Below are 22,994 nucleotides of genomic sequence, written 5' to 3' on the forward strand. Positions count from 1 at the left end.
AAAGGGAACTATAGTTTGAACACATACGCATTGTGCTTGACGTCGCCATTTTCACAAATTCGCGTTTTTGTACACGGACACAATAACGGTATCGTTTTCAAAAACTCGCACTTTTAAACCAGTTTTCAAAAGTTTGTGTTATGCAGGCTCCGAAAACACAGTAAAAACGGTGTCGTGTAAACGGCCCCTCAATCTAGCAATTGCGATTAATTCTCATAATTGTGACTTTATATCCCACAGTGTGACTTAATTTCTCACAATGTGATTTATGTTCTTATTTTAAACTCTCACAATTACATTTTTATTTTTTACTCTAAGATTAAAACAGGCTTCCATAAGTATAGTAGCCTACACTATGGAATATTTGAAATGCTAACTTAATAAATAATTACTTAGAGAAGTAAAAGAAATCAAATAAGAAGGGAGAAGTAAAAGGGCTCAGTATGAAAGAGGAGAAGGAGAGAGAGGGGGAAAAAGCGAGGAAATTTGAGTCAATAATGAGAGCGACATATGATGCTGTTGCTGGCTCCTCACGACCAATCCAGACATGTAATGTACGTTTGGTTTCACCGCACACACAGATCAACACTGAGATTCACTGTTTCTCCCTTGCGCTCACATAAACACAACAAACACAGAGATTGACCGTGCACTTTGGGTGTGTGTGCTTTGTGCTTTGCTGACATTTTGCCCTTTTTATCAATCTGTTCTCTGTAACTCCTCAATCCAGAAGTAGGGTCAGCCAGCCGTATCAGGACTGACAAAATAAATCTGACACAGGAATGTGTGTGTGTTTAAATCTGACACTGGAATGAGACTCTGCCACATACAAACCCCAGAGAGAAATCAAGTCCTTACTCTAACCAGTCACAATTAGACCTCTGAGCCCACTCTTAAAAAAAATATACCACTGTGAAACTGAATCCTGCAGCAAAAAGTACAGAGGGATAGGGTAGGATTGCACTCCTCTTTGTACATCGTCCAAGAGCAGAGAGCAAAAAAAAAAAAAAAGAAAGGGGAAAAGAGGCAGAGAGGTTGAAGGCAAGAGAGGGGAGATTTGGGTCAGTGTTGGCCAGTTCAAATAAAAAAGAACATTACAAAAGTAAACAAAACAAAGACAAAAGACAAGGGAAAAAAAACAGAAAAAAACAAAGAAAAAACGAAACAAAAACAGAAACCTTAAATAAAAGGAAATTGAAAAAATACAAAAAGAAATAAAACAAAAAGTAAACAAAAGCATTACAAATGTCTTATCTTAAATTCTGCTCTCAGAAAATTGTTTAAATAGAAAGGGAAATGTTTAGGTCTTATTCCTCTTTTCATGTAACTGAATTTTTTTCCCTTCAGAGAGAATTCGTAAGTATTGTCGATAACACTTTACAATAAGGTTCATTGGTTAACATTAGTTAACTACCTTAATTAACATGAACTAAGAATGAACAATACTTCTTCAGCATTTATTAATATTAATTTCAACATTTACTTATATGTTATTAAAATCAAAGGTTGTATTTGTTAAAGTCCCCGTGAACCGGAAGTTGCAAACGACTTTTCTCCAGTGTTGTGACGTATTTCCGACTAAATGAGGCAAAATGGTGGGCGTGGCTTTTTTCCCAACTAGCACCTGATTGGATCTAGAAAAGTAGGTGTTTTCATTCAGCCTGTCTACTGTCAGTTGGAGGGGCGTGATTATGGATGTTAAGAAGACGCCCAAACCGTGAAACCTACGTCATCAGACAAGGTCCTCCAACGCAGAGGGGAGGTGAAATTTCAGATTTTGATTAAAGATTACGAAGCCAAAAAAATTTTTTGTGTGGATTGACTTGCATGGATGAATTGTTCACCACAAAACGATCAATTTAGGCAAACAAAGTAAGTATGGTCAATTTTGAATTCATGGGGACTTTAACATTAGTTAATGCACTGTAAACTAACATGAACAAACAATGAACAGCTGTATTTTTATTGACTAATATTAACAAAGATTAATAAATACTGACACAAATGTATTGCCCATTGTTAGTTCATGTTAGTTAATAATATTAACTATAATATAAACTAATATTAACTGATGAACCTTATTGTAAATTGTCAAATCGTCAGAGAGTGTGTTTGATCTGTGTCATTTGTTTTTTTCCTCATTCTGATTTCTATCACCTTGCATGACATATTTTTGACTAGAACTTTAGACACACACACACACACACACACGGCCGCACGCGCGCGCACACACACACACACACACACATGCAGCTTTAAGGTTCACTCCTCCACTTTAGTCAAAACAAATAACCTGTGCACTCAGGTGCTAATGCTAACCCTGCATTCGGATCTTACAGTACTCTATGTAACTAAAATCATTTTGGCTCTATGTCCACCTAGCCAACTCAGTCCACATTTAAGCAAAATGTTCTTGGCATCTGGTGTAAGTGAACTCTACACTAAGGGCACCTTGGAACTAACTGAACTGTTCCTGTAACCGTAGCTGGAAAGGAAGTGATGAACATAATTTAGCACTGATTGGGATTTGGCAAAAAAAAATAAAGCATAAAAAAAACACAAATGAACTTCAGGAATGCACCCTTGACACCAGCTCACTGCTGCCCGAATCACTTACTGACCTCTCCACTGGTTTTGATTGTACTCTGATAGGAAACCCAGGAGGGATTTTTCTTAAATAAGAGCACCGCAATATGATGGACAATGAGAAATAATGAGAAATCCAACCCAAATGCCCCTGTGGACACTGATTTCAATCCAGCCATCTGATACATCAGTGCAGTGTGTACACAACCCACCAGCAGTGTTAGACAGACTCTTGGTTGAGCCATGCGGCATGGCAATGAGCATTTGTGTGATGGAACAGACTGGGTGGGACAGTCTCCAAGCCAATGGCCACAAAGCTAGCAGCCATTTTTACAGTTTGCCAAAATACTTGGTGAGGTCTGTACCCTGTAATCCTCAAGTCAAATCGATGAGTAAATGAATTTTCATTGGTTCACAATAAACCAGCAAACAATCCACAAACACGTTTCTCCAGTAGTGCAGACTACTTATCTTCTAGTTTTCTTCTCCAACGGTGGATGACTTTCCAGCATCTTCCCAGCGATGAAATGAAAGTTCACTCCATCCTTCTGTTTTTGTGCACCCGCTGTGATTTTTGTACTCCCTCCAGGTTGTGTACGTTTCTCTCTTCCTGTTATTTTTTTTTGGTGTCCAGTTCCGGAACACCTCTCCCTCAGAAAGGACAGAAAGGAAAGAGGTTAAGAAAGACTACAGAGTGTTTTGCTGGTGTTGCAGATACTGATACGCATAGTCAGAGGAAGTGAGGGGGAGAGCGAGAGAAAGATTTGAGTGGAGAGACTTTTCAGAGAGTTTTCTGTCCATCTTTGAAAGCGGCTCTGCATCTGTATTAGTCTTTCAAACTGAGGCTATTGAATCGCTAGCATCAGACCACAAACGTGCAGACAGATTAAATCGAACTTCTTTGAATGCACAGGCAAAGCAGAAAACTGGTCCATCCATCTGTGGCAGGATTTAACAGGCCCTGTTCCAATTTCAGATATTCATGAGCATGTTTGATTGGCAGCCTGGCAGACCTATTGTGTTTGGCTTAAGCTCTGCCCTCTTTGCAATCTGTATATGTACACCATAGACTTGCACTGCAATGCCGCCTCCAACCAGTAGGGGGAAATCTTCTCAACAACAAGACATGGATGGAGGGTTGAGTGAAGAGGACAGGAAATATCTCTTTCATCAACAAGCAGACTGAGAACAGACTATGCCTGAAGACATCGCAAGTGAGGTCAAACATCACAGCCGATCTACTTCCCAGATTAACACTTTGTGTCAGTCTTTGTTTAGCCGAAAGGGGTGGAGACGGAGCTGACTTCTGTCCAATCCGGATGATCTTTGTGCATATTAAGTCAGAACGTGTATGTGAGGGTTTGAAAAGGTGGAGAAAACAAGGCTGACATCTTGATTGGCTGAATTGTGGAGCCTGTGGACAGCTGATGGTCTCTGCTGTAGTGCAGTCCTCTTTTTCCCTTTGGTGAGATGGTAACATCTATGAAAGAGAGGTGGGGAAAATTAAAGAGAGAAGAGGGAGTGATGGGTAAATTATTACATTCAGCCTTGTTGGTCTTTTTCGATCAGTTTGAATGGTTCATGTGGCTAAAGGAACAATTCAGAGATAAATGTAGGAGTTATCAGAGTATTAAAGGGATATAGTATTGGACAATGAATCAGTTGATCTAGTTCAAAAACAAGACTAAATGCCTAATTCGTTAATTTGACTGATAAACTTCTTGGGTTCAACTGACTGACGGTTAATAACCCACTTTAGTGGAATATTTCCCATGTATTGTATAATAACATTGTTTTATAACATCTTATAATGTAACGTTTTGCTCTGTTCATAACACAAAGTTATTGTATAGGACTATATGCATAATATAGGCTACTACTCTTAAGTCAGTATTTTTTTTTAAGGAATACATTGTTCAGCAAGGGTGCATTCAATTTAACAAAAGTGATTGTAAAGACTATTAAAATAAATGCTCTTCCTTTGTACCTTTTATTCATAATATATATATCTATATTTTTTTTTAATTAAGCAGCGCTGTTTTCAACATCTGTGACACTGTATACTGGAGTAATGGCTGCTGAAAATTCAGCTTTGCAGCATCAGTTGTGTCACTTCACTGCCATTCACAAATCCTCTCCAAGTATGCGATTTCGGATACAGCATGGACTTTTTTGTGATACTTTTGTGGTGCTTTTGCTTCCTGCTTGCATCCATTTGAAAGCTCCAATTCCTTGTTTAATTGCATGGACTAAGCGATAAACTACAATATTCAAATTATGCTTTTGTCTTTTACAGAAGAAAATTATACAGTTTTGCAACATGGTTGATGTATAAATTAAAAGATTTTTTGTGTGTGTGTGTGTGTGTGTGTGTAAACTATTCCTTTAAAACTAATTTGTAACAAAGCACAGATATATTTGACAGCATTTGTAGTGCTTAAAGCAATCATAGTGTGAAAAAAGATTAAACTTATGACTACCAAGAAAGTTGACAAAATCTGATTCTCACCTGTCCTCTATTTCACTTGTTCTGATTGCGGATACGCAGACACCTTCTCTTCAGCGGAGGCTCCATTTCCATTGGAACGGTTCCCGTTAATGGTGCTGTCAAGCCACAGGGCAAGATGGCAGCAGTTTTGTCAGCAGGTTTGGGCACGGGCTGAATGACACAGCCAGGTTTGGGCATTAGGGGCAGGGCATAAGCATGGTCCTCACCAGATGGGTCATCTTCAGGGCTCTGAGGTTTGTCCTCCCCTGTTTCTGCTGTAATGGCAGACTGGTCATTTGAGCTTCTTTTACCTGCCAAGTCTCTTTCTGTGGCCAAGCAGCTGTTCTCTTTCAGGTCCTCTCCTTCTAGATCTGCGCCCGCAGGCTCGTCGCACACAGCAGCAGTCCTGCGGCAGGGGTCCACCAGAGGGCGCTGCTCTAGCGAAGGCGTTCTGATCGAACTCTCTGCTGGAGGCACGTTACAGCTCCCGTTAACGATCACATTGCAGGGAGTAGCAGAGGCAGGCTCCGTTTTAGATGTGGTGGTGTTGATAGAAACAGTGGAGGCACTGCACGTGATTGGTTGAGAAAGTGGCGGCGTGCCGCTGCAGAAGGACGGGTCAGCACATGGCAGAGCCACACTAGCCAATGGGCTTTCAGCATTTCTGTCTCTGATGTTATCTTCTATCGTACCTATGCTAGAACTAGCTGAGCCATCCACCTCGGTTTCACTTAAAAGTGCAGGTGGTGGGCTTAACCCGGGCTCTGCTTTTACCTGCACGCAGGATACAGCCCTCTGGATCACTAGCTGTTGTCGGGAACGCCAACTGGTCGTTAGATCAATGACTCCGTCTGCTGGTGTGTCTTTATGAGAGTGTCCAGAGCTTTTGTTACCAGAGTTTTCTGTTTTAACCAACAGATCAGCCATGTTTGTCCTACCCTGGTCCATCTGTTTGGAAAATCCTGGAGAGAGTGTATCTGAGGTGGGAGGGTCTTGGTGAAAGTCCCTCTCTTCCCCTCTGGAGGAGCCGGGAGAAAATGACGGCGGTGCTTTTGAAAAGCTCCGCTCGCTTGCAGTATTCGGAAGTGTTCCGTCATTTCCTGGTCGGTCACCTGATGCCTGCGGACTGAACGGTATGGGCACCGGAATGGGTATGGGGACTGGTAATGGCACAATCACTGGATAGGGCACTAATAATGTTGGTGGTGGCACTAAGGGGGCCAGAGAAGGCATGCCAAAATTCATAATGGGCGGAACTGGGATGGGTCCAGCTGACATCATGTTAACTGGGGGGAAAGGCAAGCCTGGCATGTGGCCGGCATGGTGAGGGGGCATCATACCTGTAGGGTTCCCAGAAAGGTTTGGGTTGGAGGCCGGGTGTATATGGGGGGAAAGGAGTGGGCGGTGCATGGGGCTTGATGGAGGACCCAAAGTCCGAGGAGGTGGTGGCGGCCCAATGCCAGGAATCATGGGATTGGAATGAGGGCTGTTGGGGCCTGGGGGACGTAAGAACGGAGGCCGCATCTGCTGCATCATCTGGTGCTCCATAAAGAAAGGGAGAGGGACCGGGCCACGGGGTGTCATGACCATCGGCGGGCTGCCAGGAGGCATCCCCAGAGCTGGATGTAAACCTGCTATATGTGGTGGAGGGTGTGGCGGTAATGCGGGGCTTTCGTGTGGCCGTGGTGTGGGGATTTTTGTATATGATGAAGACGAGGATGACGAGGACGAGGAGGAACACACAGTTCCGGTTTCAGATGGTGACCCCGACGTGGATCCAGAAGGTCCGGCCACAGTGGTGGCACCCCCTGGTGAAGGTACCCTACGACTGCGGAGCTCGCTTAGAGGTGCACTCCAGGACTCAGGTGTAAGGAGCTGTACACCTCCTCCACTCTCTGATTTCGTATCACTCGTGGGGAGAGGAGGGTTACACAGACCCCCTGGCAGTGCGGCCTGAGTCTCTTTATAGAATATGTCCATCTTATATTGGTTCAGACACTTTGCACTGCAGAATTGAAGCCGCCTCTCACCCGCTCCAAAATCCAGGTATTCCTTAGTGTGGCGGATGTGTTTGCACCAATCGCAGACCTGTAACATGAACAACTGCAAAGTGAACAATGTAAACTACAGCTTCATTTTCACAATGTCTATTTTAAAGTATACAAATTCTAATCTAAACACTCTCCATGGACTAAGACATCATTAAAAGAGTATGGTTGTCCTTTATGACTAAGAGAGTCCTTTAGAACGCAGTATGTGAAGTGTGTGTGTTTTGTAAAGTGTCAGATCTATGTAAGATTATAGGGTTTAGGGGATAAAAGAGATAGCATTATAACCACCTAAGTGTGAAGAGAAATGTGGTTTATGTCATGAAAGATTCAAATAAAAAAAGCTCTCAGATGATCATCTTTCACAGATTACAAAAGTAATATTTTATAATAAAAAAAATGAATTAGAAAATAAATCATCATAATGAAATAATTAATATTGCAATTAAATATTAAATTAATAAATATAAAATAAAATAATATAATACATTTAAAAATGCTAAAGGAGAGTGTAATTTTAGTTATTCTCTGATTAACGTTCTCTAACTCTTCCTAACATAATGTCTCTGTATTTTCAACACATACATCCTCATACACACATAGACACACTCATTACAAGATGTCAGGAGTCAGCTGCCTAAGGCAAGCTACAGGGTCAAACTGACAGCTACGACTAAAAGGTTTTCCCTTCAAGGGGCAATTATGTATGTGGATTCTGAGTGTGTGTGTGTGTGTGAGTGTGTATGTGTGGCACAGCAGGTGACACTAACTGAGAAAGACAGTGACAACAGACTGAGATAGACAGGAACGAGGGGCTTAAACCTGGTTTGCGTGAGCATGTATGAGTGCGACAATAGAAAGGGAGATGGAACTCTGGGTAATTAAAGGATATGATGTGTTCTGCTAAGGCAAAGAATAGAGTAATTTAACAGGGGGATAGACACACCAAAACATAGAAAGATGAACATAGCCATGAATATCCAATAAGAAAGTACTAAATGATTAACCACTTGTTCTGTCTCTCACTTTTTCTCTGACACTCTTTCTGCCAGGATAGTTTTGTCTGTCTAACCACTCAACAAAAGTGTCTTGGAGTTGATAAGGCTGTCAATCTCCAGAGAGGAGGTCAGTTGAAGTAGTTGAGTGCAGATAGACAAAACTTTGCCTCAGGCCTGGCGAGTAGAGTACATAGAAAGAGGTTTGCAAACATTTGGCTTGTCAAAAAGACAGACAAGTAGACACAGACAGACCTGGCAACACAACTAACTGCAGACAGAAGAGGGAATTTACAGAGAATTAATTACTTTGTTTATTTGCCTGCACTTTTTGAGTTTTTTTTTTAGCTTCCAATTCACTTAAAGATTTTATGCAAATTAAGTAATGGTGCAAACACACCCAAATACTTGAAATTCTCCATCTTGTGAGTCAGTTCTAAGTGCTAGATTGTGGTATAGCTATCCATTATAAGTCTAATTATTATAGAAAACAGGCATGTTTTGCACTAAAACACTGCATGCTAAAGTGCTGCAGTGGTGAATCTGCCCCAAAATCAGGTAGAAACAAAATTACACTTCTTAATCTAATGCCGTATCTCCACACACGCTGAACACAATAGAAATCTAATAGCTACAAACTCCTATGCCTGCTTATTTTGATATGTGTGGTGTTCAAAAGTGTGTACTGTTTGCTAATGCGTTGACAACCTTACGCCTTTGATTTTAAAACCAACAATGCTTTTTTGAATCTGAATCTGATTTGCCCCAGGCCTGCCTGAGCGGACTGCAGAGACAGAGATTTCTCTTAAGACTAGTGAATTGACTGCCAAAGCCAGAGTTCCACTGAAGATAATGAAGGCATTTATCATATGCCACTACTGTCAAAGATGGACATTCATCACACAGAGAGAGAGAGAGAGAGGGAGAGAGAGAGAGAGAGGGAGAGAGGGAGGGAGAGAGGGAGAGAGGGAGAGAGGGAGGGAGGGAGGAAGTAAAGAAGTAAAGAAGGAAGGAAGGAAGGAAGGAAGGAAGGAAGGAAGGAAGGAAGGAAGGAAGGAAGGAAGGAAGGAAGGAAGGAAGGAAGGAAGGAAGGAAGGAAGGAAGGAAGGAAGGAAGGAAGGAAGGAAGGAAGGAAGGAAGGAAGGGGAAGCTGGATCATGTGAAATCACTGGCTTGGACGAAATGTGGTCACATATTCACACATAGTAACACATTCAGACACAAAAACACATCCAGTAAAAAAAAAAAAAAAAACTTAAAACAAAATTAACTTACTTTAGATAAGTGCATAAAATAAGTATTTTCAGATAAAATATATATTGAATTATTTATTTTTATTTTTTACCCCACGAATAGTTTTTGTTTTCTTGCTGTATGCACAGCTCTGCTATAGTACAATGAGGTTTTTGTTTAAAATAAGTTGGGAAACTTCGAGCTATATTCTCTCTGAAAAGTCTTATTATATTACTTTGCTTCGTGACAACATTTATGTTGTTTTAAGGATGTTTAGATATTTTTACTGTAAAATACTGATTAATAAAATTAGTTCAAATGAATGAATTTTTTTAGTTTAAGAATCCACAAATACATTTTGACACGACGGACGTACAGCACCTGAAGAGATCAATATGATCGACTGTCTACATACAAATGTAGGCTACATCTTACATACTTACTTAGTAATCCAATCTTACTGAAATCGGCTTGATATGAAAGAAGCTGGCTGGAATATGGCTAACAGACGCCACTCATTCATGAATATGTGATGTTCTAATGAAGTTTTAAGTTTTAAATATGGAAGCTCTAACCATGCCAGTTAACAAGCACAAACCAGCTCAAGGCGAGCCTGGATATTCTCAATTATAAATGATTTTCATATTTCCTGAGTTTAAAAAGCGAGACAGATGGAGACCACTTAACGAGTCACGGCTCTCTAAGAGAAATTTTACTGCACATTACCCTAATGGACTTCTTTTCTCTCTCTCTCTTTCTCTTAATCTTTCACTCACCCTTATTTTGCCTTTCTCTCTCTCTCTCTAACATGGTTGAGAGGTAATTACTGTCATTTACTTCTGCTGTAGCCGTTAAGCCGATGTCCGTGACCATGCTGTGTGTAGCTGTACGCTCTTTTACTGTAATTACCTGCTAACGTACGGCTGCCAACTCAATGTTAGAAAGGAAGTTTCCGTGCTAATGCTTTTCTTTTCGCATCACACACACCCTCTGTCCCCAGAATGTGTCTGTTCTCGACCAGCCATATGCTGATTTTATACACACACACATACACATATCCCACTTGTCCATTCATGTGGCAAACAGTAACATTCAATGCAGATTGGCAATGTTGAAATAAAAACATGAAAAATGGAATGTCAGAGATGTATAACAAACTGATTTTACAGCTAATAAAATAGATACGCAGAACACCTCATGACCTAGTCTTGAGTTAACAGTGCAGGTGTGATATGACCAGTCTTGGGTCAAGTGCTAAGTCTTAATCAACAGAAGCTAAAACAATTTTGCTATGCTGTTTTTGCACTATAAAATAATGGCAAGGAATTTCTGGGTCATATCTCACTCCAAAATATAACAACCACATTAAGAAGTTATTTAGAGTCGTCATGTTTTTGATTGTGACATTATTCTCATCACTGTAATGCAATATAGGCTATATATATATATATTAATAATGATAATTGCCGTAAAGTTGATATGATTGGTATGATATATCTCATCACAATATTGACTAACGAATGATATCTGACCTATTATTATAGTTATCGATATTAAAAATAATCTTTAAAAGCACTCATTTAATCATTTAATATCACTGCTAAATATAAATTGTAAAAATTCATGTCATTTTTCATAATGTAGTCTATATATTATTTGTAATCTGTAATCTGTAGCATTTAAAATGACAGATTTTAGTTTTTAGTGCTTTTTTAACATTAATTTATGGAATTAATTTTAATATCGACCAAATTAGCCATAACATTACAATAATTATTGGTTTATCAATATTGGCTAGGATTTTAATATTACTGCATACTTGCATAAAATAATGTCACAATAAAAAAAAAGTCTTTCCAATTTTTTTTTTTTTTGAACAAACAGGTCAAAAGTTTTGTTCACACCACATTTCAGAATTAAGACTTAAGACTTTCAGACATGGTCACAATCACACAATTTTTCAATTAATCAATATGCATATGCTGTTTCTACATCTCTAATTTTGGGGTGTTAAATGGTTTATATCTTACAAGCACATCGCTGTTTGTCTTGAGGACAAGTCTGGGCGTGTCTTTGGACAAGCTGTGGTGCGGAACGCCCTCCTCCTCTCTGGCCTAAAGGAAAAACATAATGTCCCTTTTTATGCATGGCCAAAACAAAATAAACACATACATAACAGATGTAGAAAAGAAAGAAAGAATGATGTGAATGAGGGAATTGAGTGAGAGAATAAAAACAACATGTGCTGAACTGACATGTATAGATAGAAAAGAGACATTCTGTGTGTGAGTGTGTGCCTGTGTGTGTTCAAAATATGTTACACTGTATAATAGTATGGTAGATTGAAACAAGAAATGTTTTAGATACTAAAACCTTGAAATATCTCAAAAGCAGAATTTGTTTTAATTCAGAAATATTCTAGAAAATTGGGGGGAAAGCAGTGCTGAAAAAAGAAGCAACTCTAAATTAAATTAAAAAAATCATAAAATAACACTGAAAACTGATCTTAAAGGAAAGCAATGTGGTTCCTTCATATTCTCAATGATTTACTCTCTCTGAGCTGTCTGAGGATCTCAATGCCACTGCTGACAAACATCTCACACACGAAAATACTGAAGAACATCAGTCTGCTCATACACACACTTGTGAAATCTTCAGTCTTTATTTTGTGTAGTAGTGTCTGTGACCCCTCTGGACTCGAGCCAACTCATTTACATATAGCACTAATGAGGCTGCATACTCTCTCTCACACACACACACACACACACACACAGACACACACACACACACACACACACACACACACACACACACACACACGGCATATCCGCAGTCTTAATGACTTGAGGCATGATGGTGCTCCAAGAAATAACCACACACACCATGCAGCCTCTTTCATACACCATCACACAGATAAAGCCACATGCAGACATACACTACTCAATGTACCTGACGGCTTACAGTTTTTTTCTATTGCTAAACGCCAGTGAGCACAACTGGAGCTACATGTGCAAAACTCTAACTACAGTCTGCACAGCAGCAGTTCATGTGGACCAAACTCTAGTTCGTTTTTCATTGCTTGAACACAGTTTTCAAAACTCTACACACTTATCCCATGACTTTAACCACAACCTGCACAACACTGTGGATTTACAGCACTTTGTCCAAATGCTAAGACACTGCTGTCAAAACTGTTAACCACACATTCAAAACAGAATAGATTTCAGCCTTGTGCCTTTCAAACACTGCTGATTGCAATTTCAGCTAGAGATGCTAGAGAGAGGCAGGATTAGCCCCTCAATTATTTGTTCGAATTACAGAATGTACTTTTAGTTTCTACCTTTTTTTTCTCATTACTGTAATTCTGTAAATTACTACAGACTATTGAAGCAAACTGCTAATTTCCATTTACCTTAAAGAATTGTTATGTTCTAAACATTTACAGTTTTTTTCGATCGCTAAACGACAGTGAGCACAACTGGAGCTACATGTGCAAAACTCTAACTACAGTCTGCACTACCAACAGTCCCCTGAGCTAAACAGCTCACATCACCTGCAAAACTCACTCAAAGCAACACAACTCTTAACACATGGCTCAAAACAGGCTCAGTGCAGCAAACACTATGCACAACCCTCACTGAGATAACACACACTGTCACTCAGAACACACTGAGAGTAAAAACACTAGCATCAAACACCAATACAGAAAATACTAACTTTTCATCTTTACAGTTTGAACAATTTCAGTGACTTCATAGAAAGTAATATTTATTTACATTTTTAGAACATAACAATTCTTTAAGGTAAATGAAAATTAGCAGTTTGCTTCAATAGTCTGTAGTACTGTAATTTACGAAATTACAGTAATGAGAAAAAAGGTAGAAACTAAAAGTACATACTGTAATTCTAACAAATAATTGAGGGGCTAATGCTAATCCTGCCTCTCTCTAGCATCAGGCCACAGGTTTTCGTCAACATCACATCTAATGTTCTCTCTTGCCATGCACCTGGGGAAGAACCTTCTGGAGTGCCTTATCCATCCCTGGCAGTCCTCTGGACTCGTGGCCTCACATCTGGCACGCATGGCTTCCAAAAGAGACATTTGGTCATGTGGGTGGTGATCAAACACTTTCCACCTCCAGGCAGAGAAAAACTCCTCTATTGGGTTGAGGAAGGGTGAATATGCAGGCAGGTACAAAATCATAAATCTGCGATGTGCTGCAAACCAATCTGTGACAGCTGCAGAGTGGTAAAATGCAACGTTATCGCAAACTATGACAAAAACTTGTGGGTTTCATACTGGCTCCCCTTGTTCTGCTGGCACTAGCTGAGCATAGAGCTCTTCTAGGAAAGCTATAAGCCTTTCTGTGTTGTATGAGCCAATGAGTGGTGTGTTGAGAAGCAAACCATCATTGGCCATTGCAGCACACATGGTGATATTTCCCCCCCCTTTGGCCTGGAACCTCCACAGTGGCCCTTTGACCTATAACATTCCTTCCTCTATATCTGTGTAAATATTCTATAATTGCAATACAAAACAATTTCCTGTTATGTTTTTATTTATTGTAAGGATGTAACTCTCACCTGTTTGTACGATGGAAAATTTGCATTACAGATGCCACTGTGGATCTTTGCAGATTGGGTTGCACCCTCAACCCTGCCTCTCTCAATGAGAGACCATGGTTCACGACATGGTCTATAAGTGTAGCCCTTATTTCATCTGAAATAACAGCTCTTTGTCTTCTTTGTCTCCCTCCACGAACCCGCCCTCTCCCTGCCACCCTTCTCCCTCCACGAACCCGTCTTCCTTGTTCCATTTCCAAAATGAGTCTTTCTGAGCTCTACCTATATATATATATATATATATATTTGTGTGTGTTCACTAACAAGTCTAAAACAAGACACCTGCTTAGCCTTTCAGCTGAAATTGCACTCAGCAGTGTGTGTGTGTGTGTGTGTGTGTGTGTGTGTGTGTGTGTGTGTGTGTGTGTGTGTGTGCACTCAGCAGTGTTTGAAAGGCACAAAGCTGAAATCTATTCTATTTTGAATGTATGGTTCACAGTTTTGACAGCAGTGTGTTAGCATTTGGACAAAGTGCTGTAAATCCACAGTGTTGTGCAGGTTGTGGTTAAAGTCATGGGATAAGTGTGTAGAGTTTTGAAAACTGTGTTCAAGCACTGAAAAACGAACTAGAGTTTGGTCCACATGAACTGCTGCTGTGCAGACTGGAGTTAGAGTTTTGCACATGTAGCTCCAGTTGTGCTCACTGTCGTTTAGCGATCGAAAAAAACTGTAAATAAATCATGTGAAAGAATGTCACTCTTTTCTTTGAAGAAAATACTACTTTGTATGAAGTCACTGAAATTGTTCAAATTGTAAAGATGAAAAGTTTGTATTTTCTGTATTGGTGTTTGATGCTAGTGTTTTTACTCTCAGTGTGTTCTGAGTGACAGTGTTATCTCAGTGAGGGTTGTGTAGTGTTTTTACTCTCAGTGTGTTCTGAGTGACCGTGTGTGTTATCTCAGTGAGGGTTGTGCATAGTGTTTGCTGCACTGAGCCTGTTTTGAGCCATGTGTTAAGTGTTGTGTTGCTTGGAATGAGTTTTGCAGGTGATGTGAACTGTTTAGCTCAGATCACTGTTGGTAGTGCAGACTTTAGTTAGAGTTTTGCACATGTAGCTCCAGTTGTGCTCACTGTCGTTTAGCAATCGAAAAAAACTGTATTAAGTAACCAAAAACTGCAGAGCGGCTGAGACGGATAATATATGAAGACAACTCTGTGCCTTCTTATTGTAAATCATGCCCCAAATTGTAGCAGTTTGTATGTATTATGCCACCGGGCCTTTAGCATTTCAACCACATCTCTGCCAGTGACCATCTGGGCATCACACAACCCAGCCCAACCCAGGTGTGTGTGTGTGTGTGTGTGTGTGTGTGTGTGTGTGTGTGTGTGTGTGTGTGTGTGTGTGTGTGTGTGTGTGTGTGTGTGTGTGTGTGTGTGTGTGTGTGTGTGTGTGTGTGCGTGCGTGCGTGTGTGTGCGTGCGTGCGCGCGTGCGTGTGAGTGAGAGAGTTTTGCACATTGCCAGGTACATACTTCTCCAAGGACATGGAAGGGACACATATGAGGCACATCCTGGAACACCAATGAACACGCATACATGTTAGGCTATCTATCTATCTATCTATCTATCTATCTATCTATCTATCTATCTATCTATCTATCTATCTATCTATCTATCTATCTATCTATCTATCTATCTATCTATCTATCTATCTATCTATCTATCTATCTATCTATCTATCTATCTATCTATCTATCTATCTGTCTGTCTGTCTGTCTGTCTGTCTGTCTGTCTGTCTGTCCGTCCGTCCGTCCGTCCGTCCGTCCGTCCGTCTATCTATTTTACAATAACCATCCATCCATCCATCTGTCTATCCATCCATCCATCCATCCATCCATCCATCCATCCATCCATCCATTCATTCATTCATTCTCCATCCATCATTTTACAATATCTATCTATCTATCTATCTATCTATCTATCTATCTATCTATCTATCTATCTATCTATCTATCTATCTATCTATCTATCTATCTATCTATCTATCTATCTATCTATCTATCTATCTATCTATCTATCTATCTATCTATCTATCTATCATCTATCTATCATTCATTTTACAATATCCATCCATCCATCCTGCATTTGGCAGTTGACATTAACTCCTTAACTCTATATAAGCATTTCTCCACTGCTCTGACATGTTGCCCAGGGTGTGTCCGTAATGTGTGTAAGTCTATATATGTGTGAGAGAGTGATTTCAGAGTGTGTATGTTTGTTCTCTTGGCTAGAAGCTATGAAATAATCACCCTGCACCATGAGTCACAACGCCATGGCAACAAGACCTCAGGAAGCAGAGGCCCAATAGCTTCCAACACACACACAGACACATTGTTATAGAGTTGTTTCAGAGAAACTGCACTCCAACTTTCAAAATAATCGAACGGTTATAGATCTATGCATGTTCGCATTTGCTATGAGTAAATGAATGAGATGTGAGTAAATCAACATCACCATTTACAGGCTGATAATTTACGCTTCGTCAGATTTTAAACACTGTAATCAAATTTAACATTTAAAAGAGTTACAATTTCTCCAACACACACACACACACACACATGGCCATTCAGTATATCTTTTCTCTTGCTCTTATTGGCAGAGCTGCGTTTAATTCTGTTTTCAGGCATGAAGCACAAACTGGTGTGACTGTCTGTCGGTGTGTCCATCTCCTAGTCGGTTTAAAATGGTTGTTTTGCCCAGATGTTCGAGTTCATTTGTACGTTTTCTTTAATTGACTCTTTTCTTTGATTGACTCTTTTTAATTCATTTGACAGTTTTGAGGACATTGATCATTTCTAATGATAACACAATGCATTTTGATTTATACCATGGTACTTAATGATTCCCATTATCATTTACTTAAGCAATAAGCAACTCAAGGCCATGCATTACAGTGATTGTACTATGGGTAAATGATTCCTAAATGGTAAAATCACTGTAATGCCGCTTGTTTTTATAAAATGGTGCCAACAACATTATAATAAGAGACACCAATGTTTAGTAAATAGTTGAATTTATTAGTTAGAATAATTAGAATTTTATCTATCAGAAAGATTATCTATTACAATAATTATTTATTATAATCTTTTATATAATATAATGTTGTTGTTTTTTTACTTTCTATTAATCAAAGAATCCTGTATCATGGTTTCCATAAAAAAAATCTGCAGCAACTCTTTCAACAGTGTTTTCCCTCAATCGCTTTGACTCTTTTTTTTATTAAAACAGTCTTAACATTCTATGGGACATCACAACTATTGCATGTCTGCAAAATATAATAACTCAGCCAGAACATTTAATTTAACTTCTTCTAAACCCAGTTATTGTGTCAGGAAATTGGCCAATGGCACCAAAATGAAAAGTGTTTATCATCGTGTGAGCCGTACTGTTCAAAATGTTTCAAAGTTTTTTTTTCACCATGGCAGTCAGCCCGGGAAATACAAAAAAAGTGCAAAATTCGTCATATATAAATTTCATCTTTGTTTTACTTTTTTTGTTGACACTGACTGTCAGCTTTGTCAAGCTGAATGTTGTCGAAGTTCTGTGTCAAATACAGTTATAGAGTTTAATAGAGTTTTTTTTAATACAGATTTCAACAAAGTTTACTAGGGAAAGTCAATAGTACACCGGAAAAGAATATGCACATTTATATATAATATAATGTTTTCCATACCATGGATATTTATGGGAAATACATATACAGTATGTCTGACAGATTTTGATAACTGAATGACCATTTAGCATGAGATGGCTCACACGATGAAATAATGTTTAGAAGTTGTGAAGACAATTTCACTAAGAATCAACATCAGTTTTCATCACTAAGCCATGTGAATTTTGTTACTGTGCAAAGTGTTACTGTTACTGTGCAACGTTTGCACATGTGCCAAAAAATGTGCAATAAGAAATTCAAATCTGGCCTGAACAAGAAACTAAAAGATATGAACTTATTGTTTCGAGAAAATTTCAGAAGGATCATGGGACACTGAAGACTGGAGTAATGATGTTGAAAATTTAGCTTTTCAAATTCCACCAAATTCATGAATTCTATTAAATTCCATCAAAAAATGAATTACATGTTCAAATATATTAAAGTAATTAATAAATTGTAATACTATTTAATAACATTACTGTTTATTTGTTCAAATACATGCAGCCTTGCTGAGCATGAGAGACATCTTTCAAAAACATTAAACAAAATCAATTTTTTTTTTTTTACAAAATATACAGCATGGCCTCAAATACTGTACGTTATTGCTTTTACAGCTAGTACAAAAAGGCTACTCCAATAAAATATTAAGAACAAAATGTTTATTAAAATTAAATTTGTAATGTCTGAACTATCTGTTCTATAAAATGGTGTTTTACATGGTACTCCAAGGTTCTTAAAATACCATGCCCAAAAGTGTACATGTCTGAAGAAAATTATACTATAGAAATGATTTCCACTTCTTTGATATTGATGGCTAACACTGAGACTTTCCAACATTGTCCTTGATATATTCTCACTATAATTGTGTTTTCCTAATGGCAACTGCCACTGAAGACCTACAATAAACTCTCACTGTAACTGACTTAGAGTGACCCAAGTTCTTTCTTATAAAGCCTTGTTCATCACAAACACACATTGCAGTCCTATTCACCTCAGTCCAGAACAAATCACCATATATGGACACACTTCTCTGTATTCAAAATATTCAGTTACTCTAAGGTTTCATGAGGCCTAAAAATATCTTGTCAAAATTCATTACCTCAGCACCTACACGCACACGCAAATATGAGGATTTGGACACCGTAAAACGAGCCCACCGTCTGACACAATAAACACAATACAGTAACAATACTGTTTTTGTGTGTGTGTGTGTGTGTGTGTGTGTGTGTCTGACAGAGGTTTACCACATTTCCTCTGAGGAAGACACTCCTTATTAACACATAAAACAAACACACACACCTTTAATGTGGAGGAATTATAATCACCTGAAGCAGCTGGTGTGAGGATGTTTCACTACATAAGTTGGGCCGGTGGGATGATAGAGAATAAAGATATGTATTATGTGTATGCTTTCTCTTTTTCCGTTATGAGTTTTGCAGATGTAGCATATTTACTGCAGTAACATCAGACCCACCGCCCCTCCCAGTGTCTTATTTCACACATGCTCAACACTGCTTATCTTTGCAGCTGACCTTGTGGTGTACATGACAAAAGAGAAAGAGGAAATGTTCATATAATCTTAGAGCGTAATAAAGTTCCCCCTCCTAATGATTTATAGAAATAAAGGTGGAGTCGCAGTGGTGGCAGAACGCCAGGAGAATCGTCAAAGGAGCGAAGTAAACAGCTCTATGATTGGTGGGATGAAATGAACTTGCTCCTGCCAGACGTTCGTTTGGCATTCCACAGACGTGTCTCCTCAGAGAACCAGATACAGCATCCAAACATCTACGGACGTGCCAAAACGACCTCACAGTTTACACTATAATAATAACAGACTACACTGACCGTATCAACATATCAGATGATGTCATTCAGCACACACTGGCTGTTCTCTTCATTATGCGTGAGACTCTAATAACGTTTAATAACTGGACCGTGCTAACATTTTTATGCTAAAAACACAGACAATGGAAATTAGACAGCAGATCAGAGAAAACACACATCAACATGTTGTGCTCTGCTGTGAACTTCACAGGGTTGAATCAATATTCAGATGAATCTCACAAAAACATATCCAGGCCATATTCCTCCAATGACTTAATCTACAGAAGTTGAAACAGTTTGCACAAACTAATAACGTTGCACAAAATCACTTCACAAATGTATAAAAGGGGCGAGTCTCTTAAAGTTTAGGTCACATTCCACCCCAAAATCAACAACAAAATAAATAGACTAAAAATCATACTGATATTTTTTTTCATTATGTTAGCACATTTCCCCCACAAAAATCTCTTTACTATAATATGTCCAGGTATTTTTTTGGAAATGTCATTAGATTATCATTACTCTAGTGCAATGAGTTTTTTTTTAATCAGCATAAATTCTAGGGCAGATATAATAAATAGCTACTACCATGATGTATAAATATTTTACTTCATTGTTTTCTTTCTGGTACAGTAATGAGAAAGAGAATCTTTTTCACTATGGTAATAATAAATATTTGAATACTTAATTAATGCTCAACTGTCATGAAATGCTAAAGTAATGGTTAATTAAAATAGCCTTCATTAGGACCATTCATATTTATTTTTTTATTTTAGGTTGAAAAATAACCCAACATTATGAAAATGGCTTGACCGTTGTTGTAAATTCATGGAATTAAAAGTCCCTCTGTGTTTGTGTAAATGTTTGCCTGCACTTACTTACTTCTGTCTGTCTCTCTTTCATTTTCTGACTGATTTCTTTCTTTCTTTTTTTGAAAGGTGGTGGATTTCAGTAACAGAATATATGTGTACATTTACATCTATATGTCTGTAACATTCCTGTTTTAAATTCAGCTGTGTGAATGATATGATTTTTACACATTTAACGCAGTGTAATCTTAACTTAGAGTCTATAGTTTCTACAGTCTAGAAAAAAACACCAAAGTATTTTTTTGTACACTTTTTTGTCTCTATGTCCCTGGGCTTCTACACTGCTCTACAATTCATGAAATGTATACAATTGTTTGTGTCTGCTTTGTGTATCCCTATGTGTTGTGTGTGTGAGAGAGAAAGAGTACTGTTTGCATTTGTGTTTGTACGTGTGTGTGGTAGCTTCAGCAAATCTCTGGTCATGTTTGCATGTTTGTTGGTCTCTTCATGCTGTCCACTCTATCCTCAAACACACCACACACTAAGCGAGGGGTGGCTGTGAACAAACATGCATGCATGTGGGAGTGTGTACGCATGCATGTGAGACTCTTGTGTGTGTACGTATGCATGTGTTATAGTGGATTTGTGTGCTTTTGTATACATGTGCATAAGCCTGTGTTTTATTTATGCATGTGTATGTGCATAATATATGTATGTCTGGGGGGGTGTTTGCATGCGTCCATGATATTATGAGTTCCATCAGTGTGTGAATAAGTGTACGGGTCTTTAACACACACGAGGAGAGGAGAAATCCAAACACAGTATACTTACACTGCAATTCCTCACATATCCAAGCTTAGATAGAAAAGAAAACACACAATCAATATCTGTCTCACTCTGATGGCATGAGGTCTAAATCTAAATGAGGTTCATTGCTGAATATTCTTGCGTTGGGGGTAAATCAGACTTTCAGAAATATTACACATTATTAATCATAACTAAGAAAATTAACAGGATGGAAATAAAGTTAGCAGAGAGAGTTAGCTTATTTCTGTAATTTTATCAAACGGGCTGAAGTGAGACAACCCAGCTAATACTACAAAACATCACAGAGATCATCTAATCCATTGCTAATACTCAAAGCTGCTTGTGTTTTTTTTTACCCCACAAAAATGATTGCATTTTCTTAGTTAAAGTAATATATTCTATAAATGTAAATAACATAAAAAACTAAAATGATGTGAAGTGATATATGATAAAGGAAAACTAACCAAAATGATAATCTCAATCTTTAAAATTGTGAGTATAATATTTTATACAGTTATGTTTGATGAGAACATTAAAACGTACTGCATAATAGGAATAACCCATGCCATCAGCTTGTCTTTGTGAACCAACCATGTTCAAAAGTATCAGTAAAGTACAAATAGGCCTACCAACGAATAAAAATGAAAAAATAACTTAGTGTTTCAGCTGATCAGAATAATAACCTAATAAGGACTCTAGACATACTGCTACTTGTGGGAAAAAAATGACTGTAACTGTCATGAGTGAATCACTATATGTGATACCTGCTTAAAACTATAATGTATCATTTAACAGAGTAAGAGTCATTTACAGTTTTGAGCCAAAGAATTTAGTAACACTGAAAAAGGTAAAGGCAGAACAGAAGAAGTGACATCAGACAGAAGGAGCCTGATTGGCTGAGGGGACAGGAAGAGGTGGAGACTGGGCGTTTACCTTGTTGCGTTTGAAGTAGGCACGTCGACAGGCAGCGAAGCATTTCTCACTACAGAAACTCTTCAGTTCAGAGCCCATACTGAGAGAATAACGCTTCACTCCCACCTTCTGACACCACGCACACATTATCTGAACATTAGAGGTGTCCTCCTCTGAGAGAGAGAGAAACAGAGAAATAAAGAATATATAAGGATCTATTCAGTCAACTATTTGAAACAGTCAAATTTTAGATAGCTTACAACATGCATCGATGTTGACTGAAACAGAGAATTGAGATAGACTGAAGTGCCTTTGCAATTCATAGTAGAGATAGTCACCTCAACAACTATTTAATTTTCCACCCTTACACATTTAGACACTGATTCATATATACATATACAGACAGGCAGTATATGATGCAGATGCACATATACTCAGGGCTTTTCACACTGTGCATTAACCCCCTAGATATCCTTGTTCTAAACCTCGCTTTTAACCCCAGGTAAAGTGTGTTTAATGACCAAAGGGAATCTTTCCCTCACCAATCCACAAAGGGTTAAGAGAAACCTGTCATCATACATCACCCCACACACTTCAAGAATATATACACATGTTTCTTGGTGTGTGTGCGTCAGTCAATCTTCCTACATCACATGCCACAAGATATTAGATCTTTCCCATTGTGCTCCACTAACAACCAAAGGCTTGGGGGCACGAGTGTTCGGGTTTGGATGTTTGAAGTGTGTTGCATGCATGTGTGTGTGTGTGTGTTTGGGAATAGGGGTGAGCGAGTTTCAAGAGACCACAAAGACACACACACATTGATTCACATATAACCGACATTGCCACAACAGAAAACTGTTTATTTTTTGTCGTTTTCAATCTTCTGAGATTCCCAACCTCAGATTCAGATTCAGTGTGTGATTGTTTTAATGCATCTGCCCATGTCAAATGATTTCTCCTCAGAGATCTTTTACACTCTCACCCTCTAGCAGCTGCTTAATGATCAGATCAATCT

General features: G+C 38.7%; 1 protein-coding gene across 7 annotated transcripts in view; it reads right to left on the minus strand.

The window, feature by feature from the left end:
* Positions 1-2,222: 2,222 nt before the first annotated feature.
* The window catches only part of sobpa (sine oculis binding protein homolog (Drosophila) a), a 44,993-nt gene continuing 24,221 nt past the window's right edge, over positions 2,223-22,994 (minus strand). For 2 of the 7 annotated variants that reach the window (XM_056238650.1, XM_056238648.1), the window contains 5 exons: positions 21,998-22,149; positions 21,089-21,112; positions 11,381-11,464; positions 5,096-7,162; positions 2,223-4,066 (listed from right to left, as the gene is read on the minus strand). In XM_056238650.1, the coding sequence (XP_056094625.1) occupies positions 5,108-7,162; positions 11,381-11,464; positions 21,089-21,112; positions 21,998-22,149 (2,315 nt within the window). In that variant the 3' untranslated portion in view covers positions 2,223-4,066; positions 5,096-5,107. The remainder of the gene's footprint in view (positions 4,067-5,095; positions 7,163-11,380; positions 11,465-21,088; positions 21,113-21,997; positions 22,150-22,994) is intronic. The other 5 variants (XM_056238653.1, XM_056238649.1, XM_056238655.1 and 2 more) reach the window with 3 other exon arrangements.

This window comes from Rhinichthys klamathensis, unplaced genomic scaffold (genome assembly GCF_029890125.1).
Source record: "Rhinichthys klamathensis goyatoka isolate OS25496 unplaced genomic scaffold, OSU_Roscu_1.1 h1tg000529l_1, whole genome shotgun sequence".
Classification (NCBI taxonomy): Eukaryota; Metazoa; Chordata; class Actinopteri; order Cypriniformes; family Leuciscidae; genus Rhinichthys; species Rhinichthys klamathensis.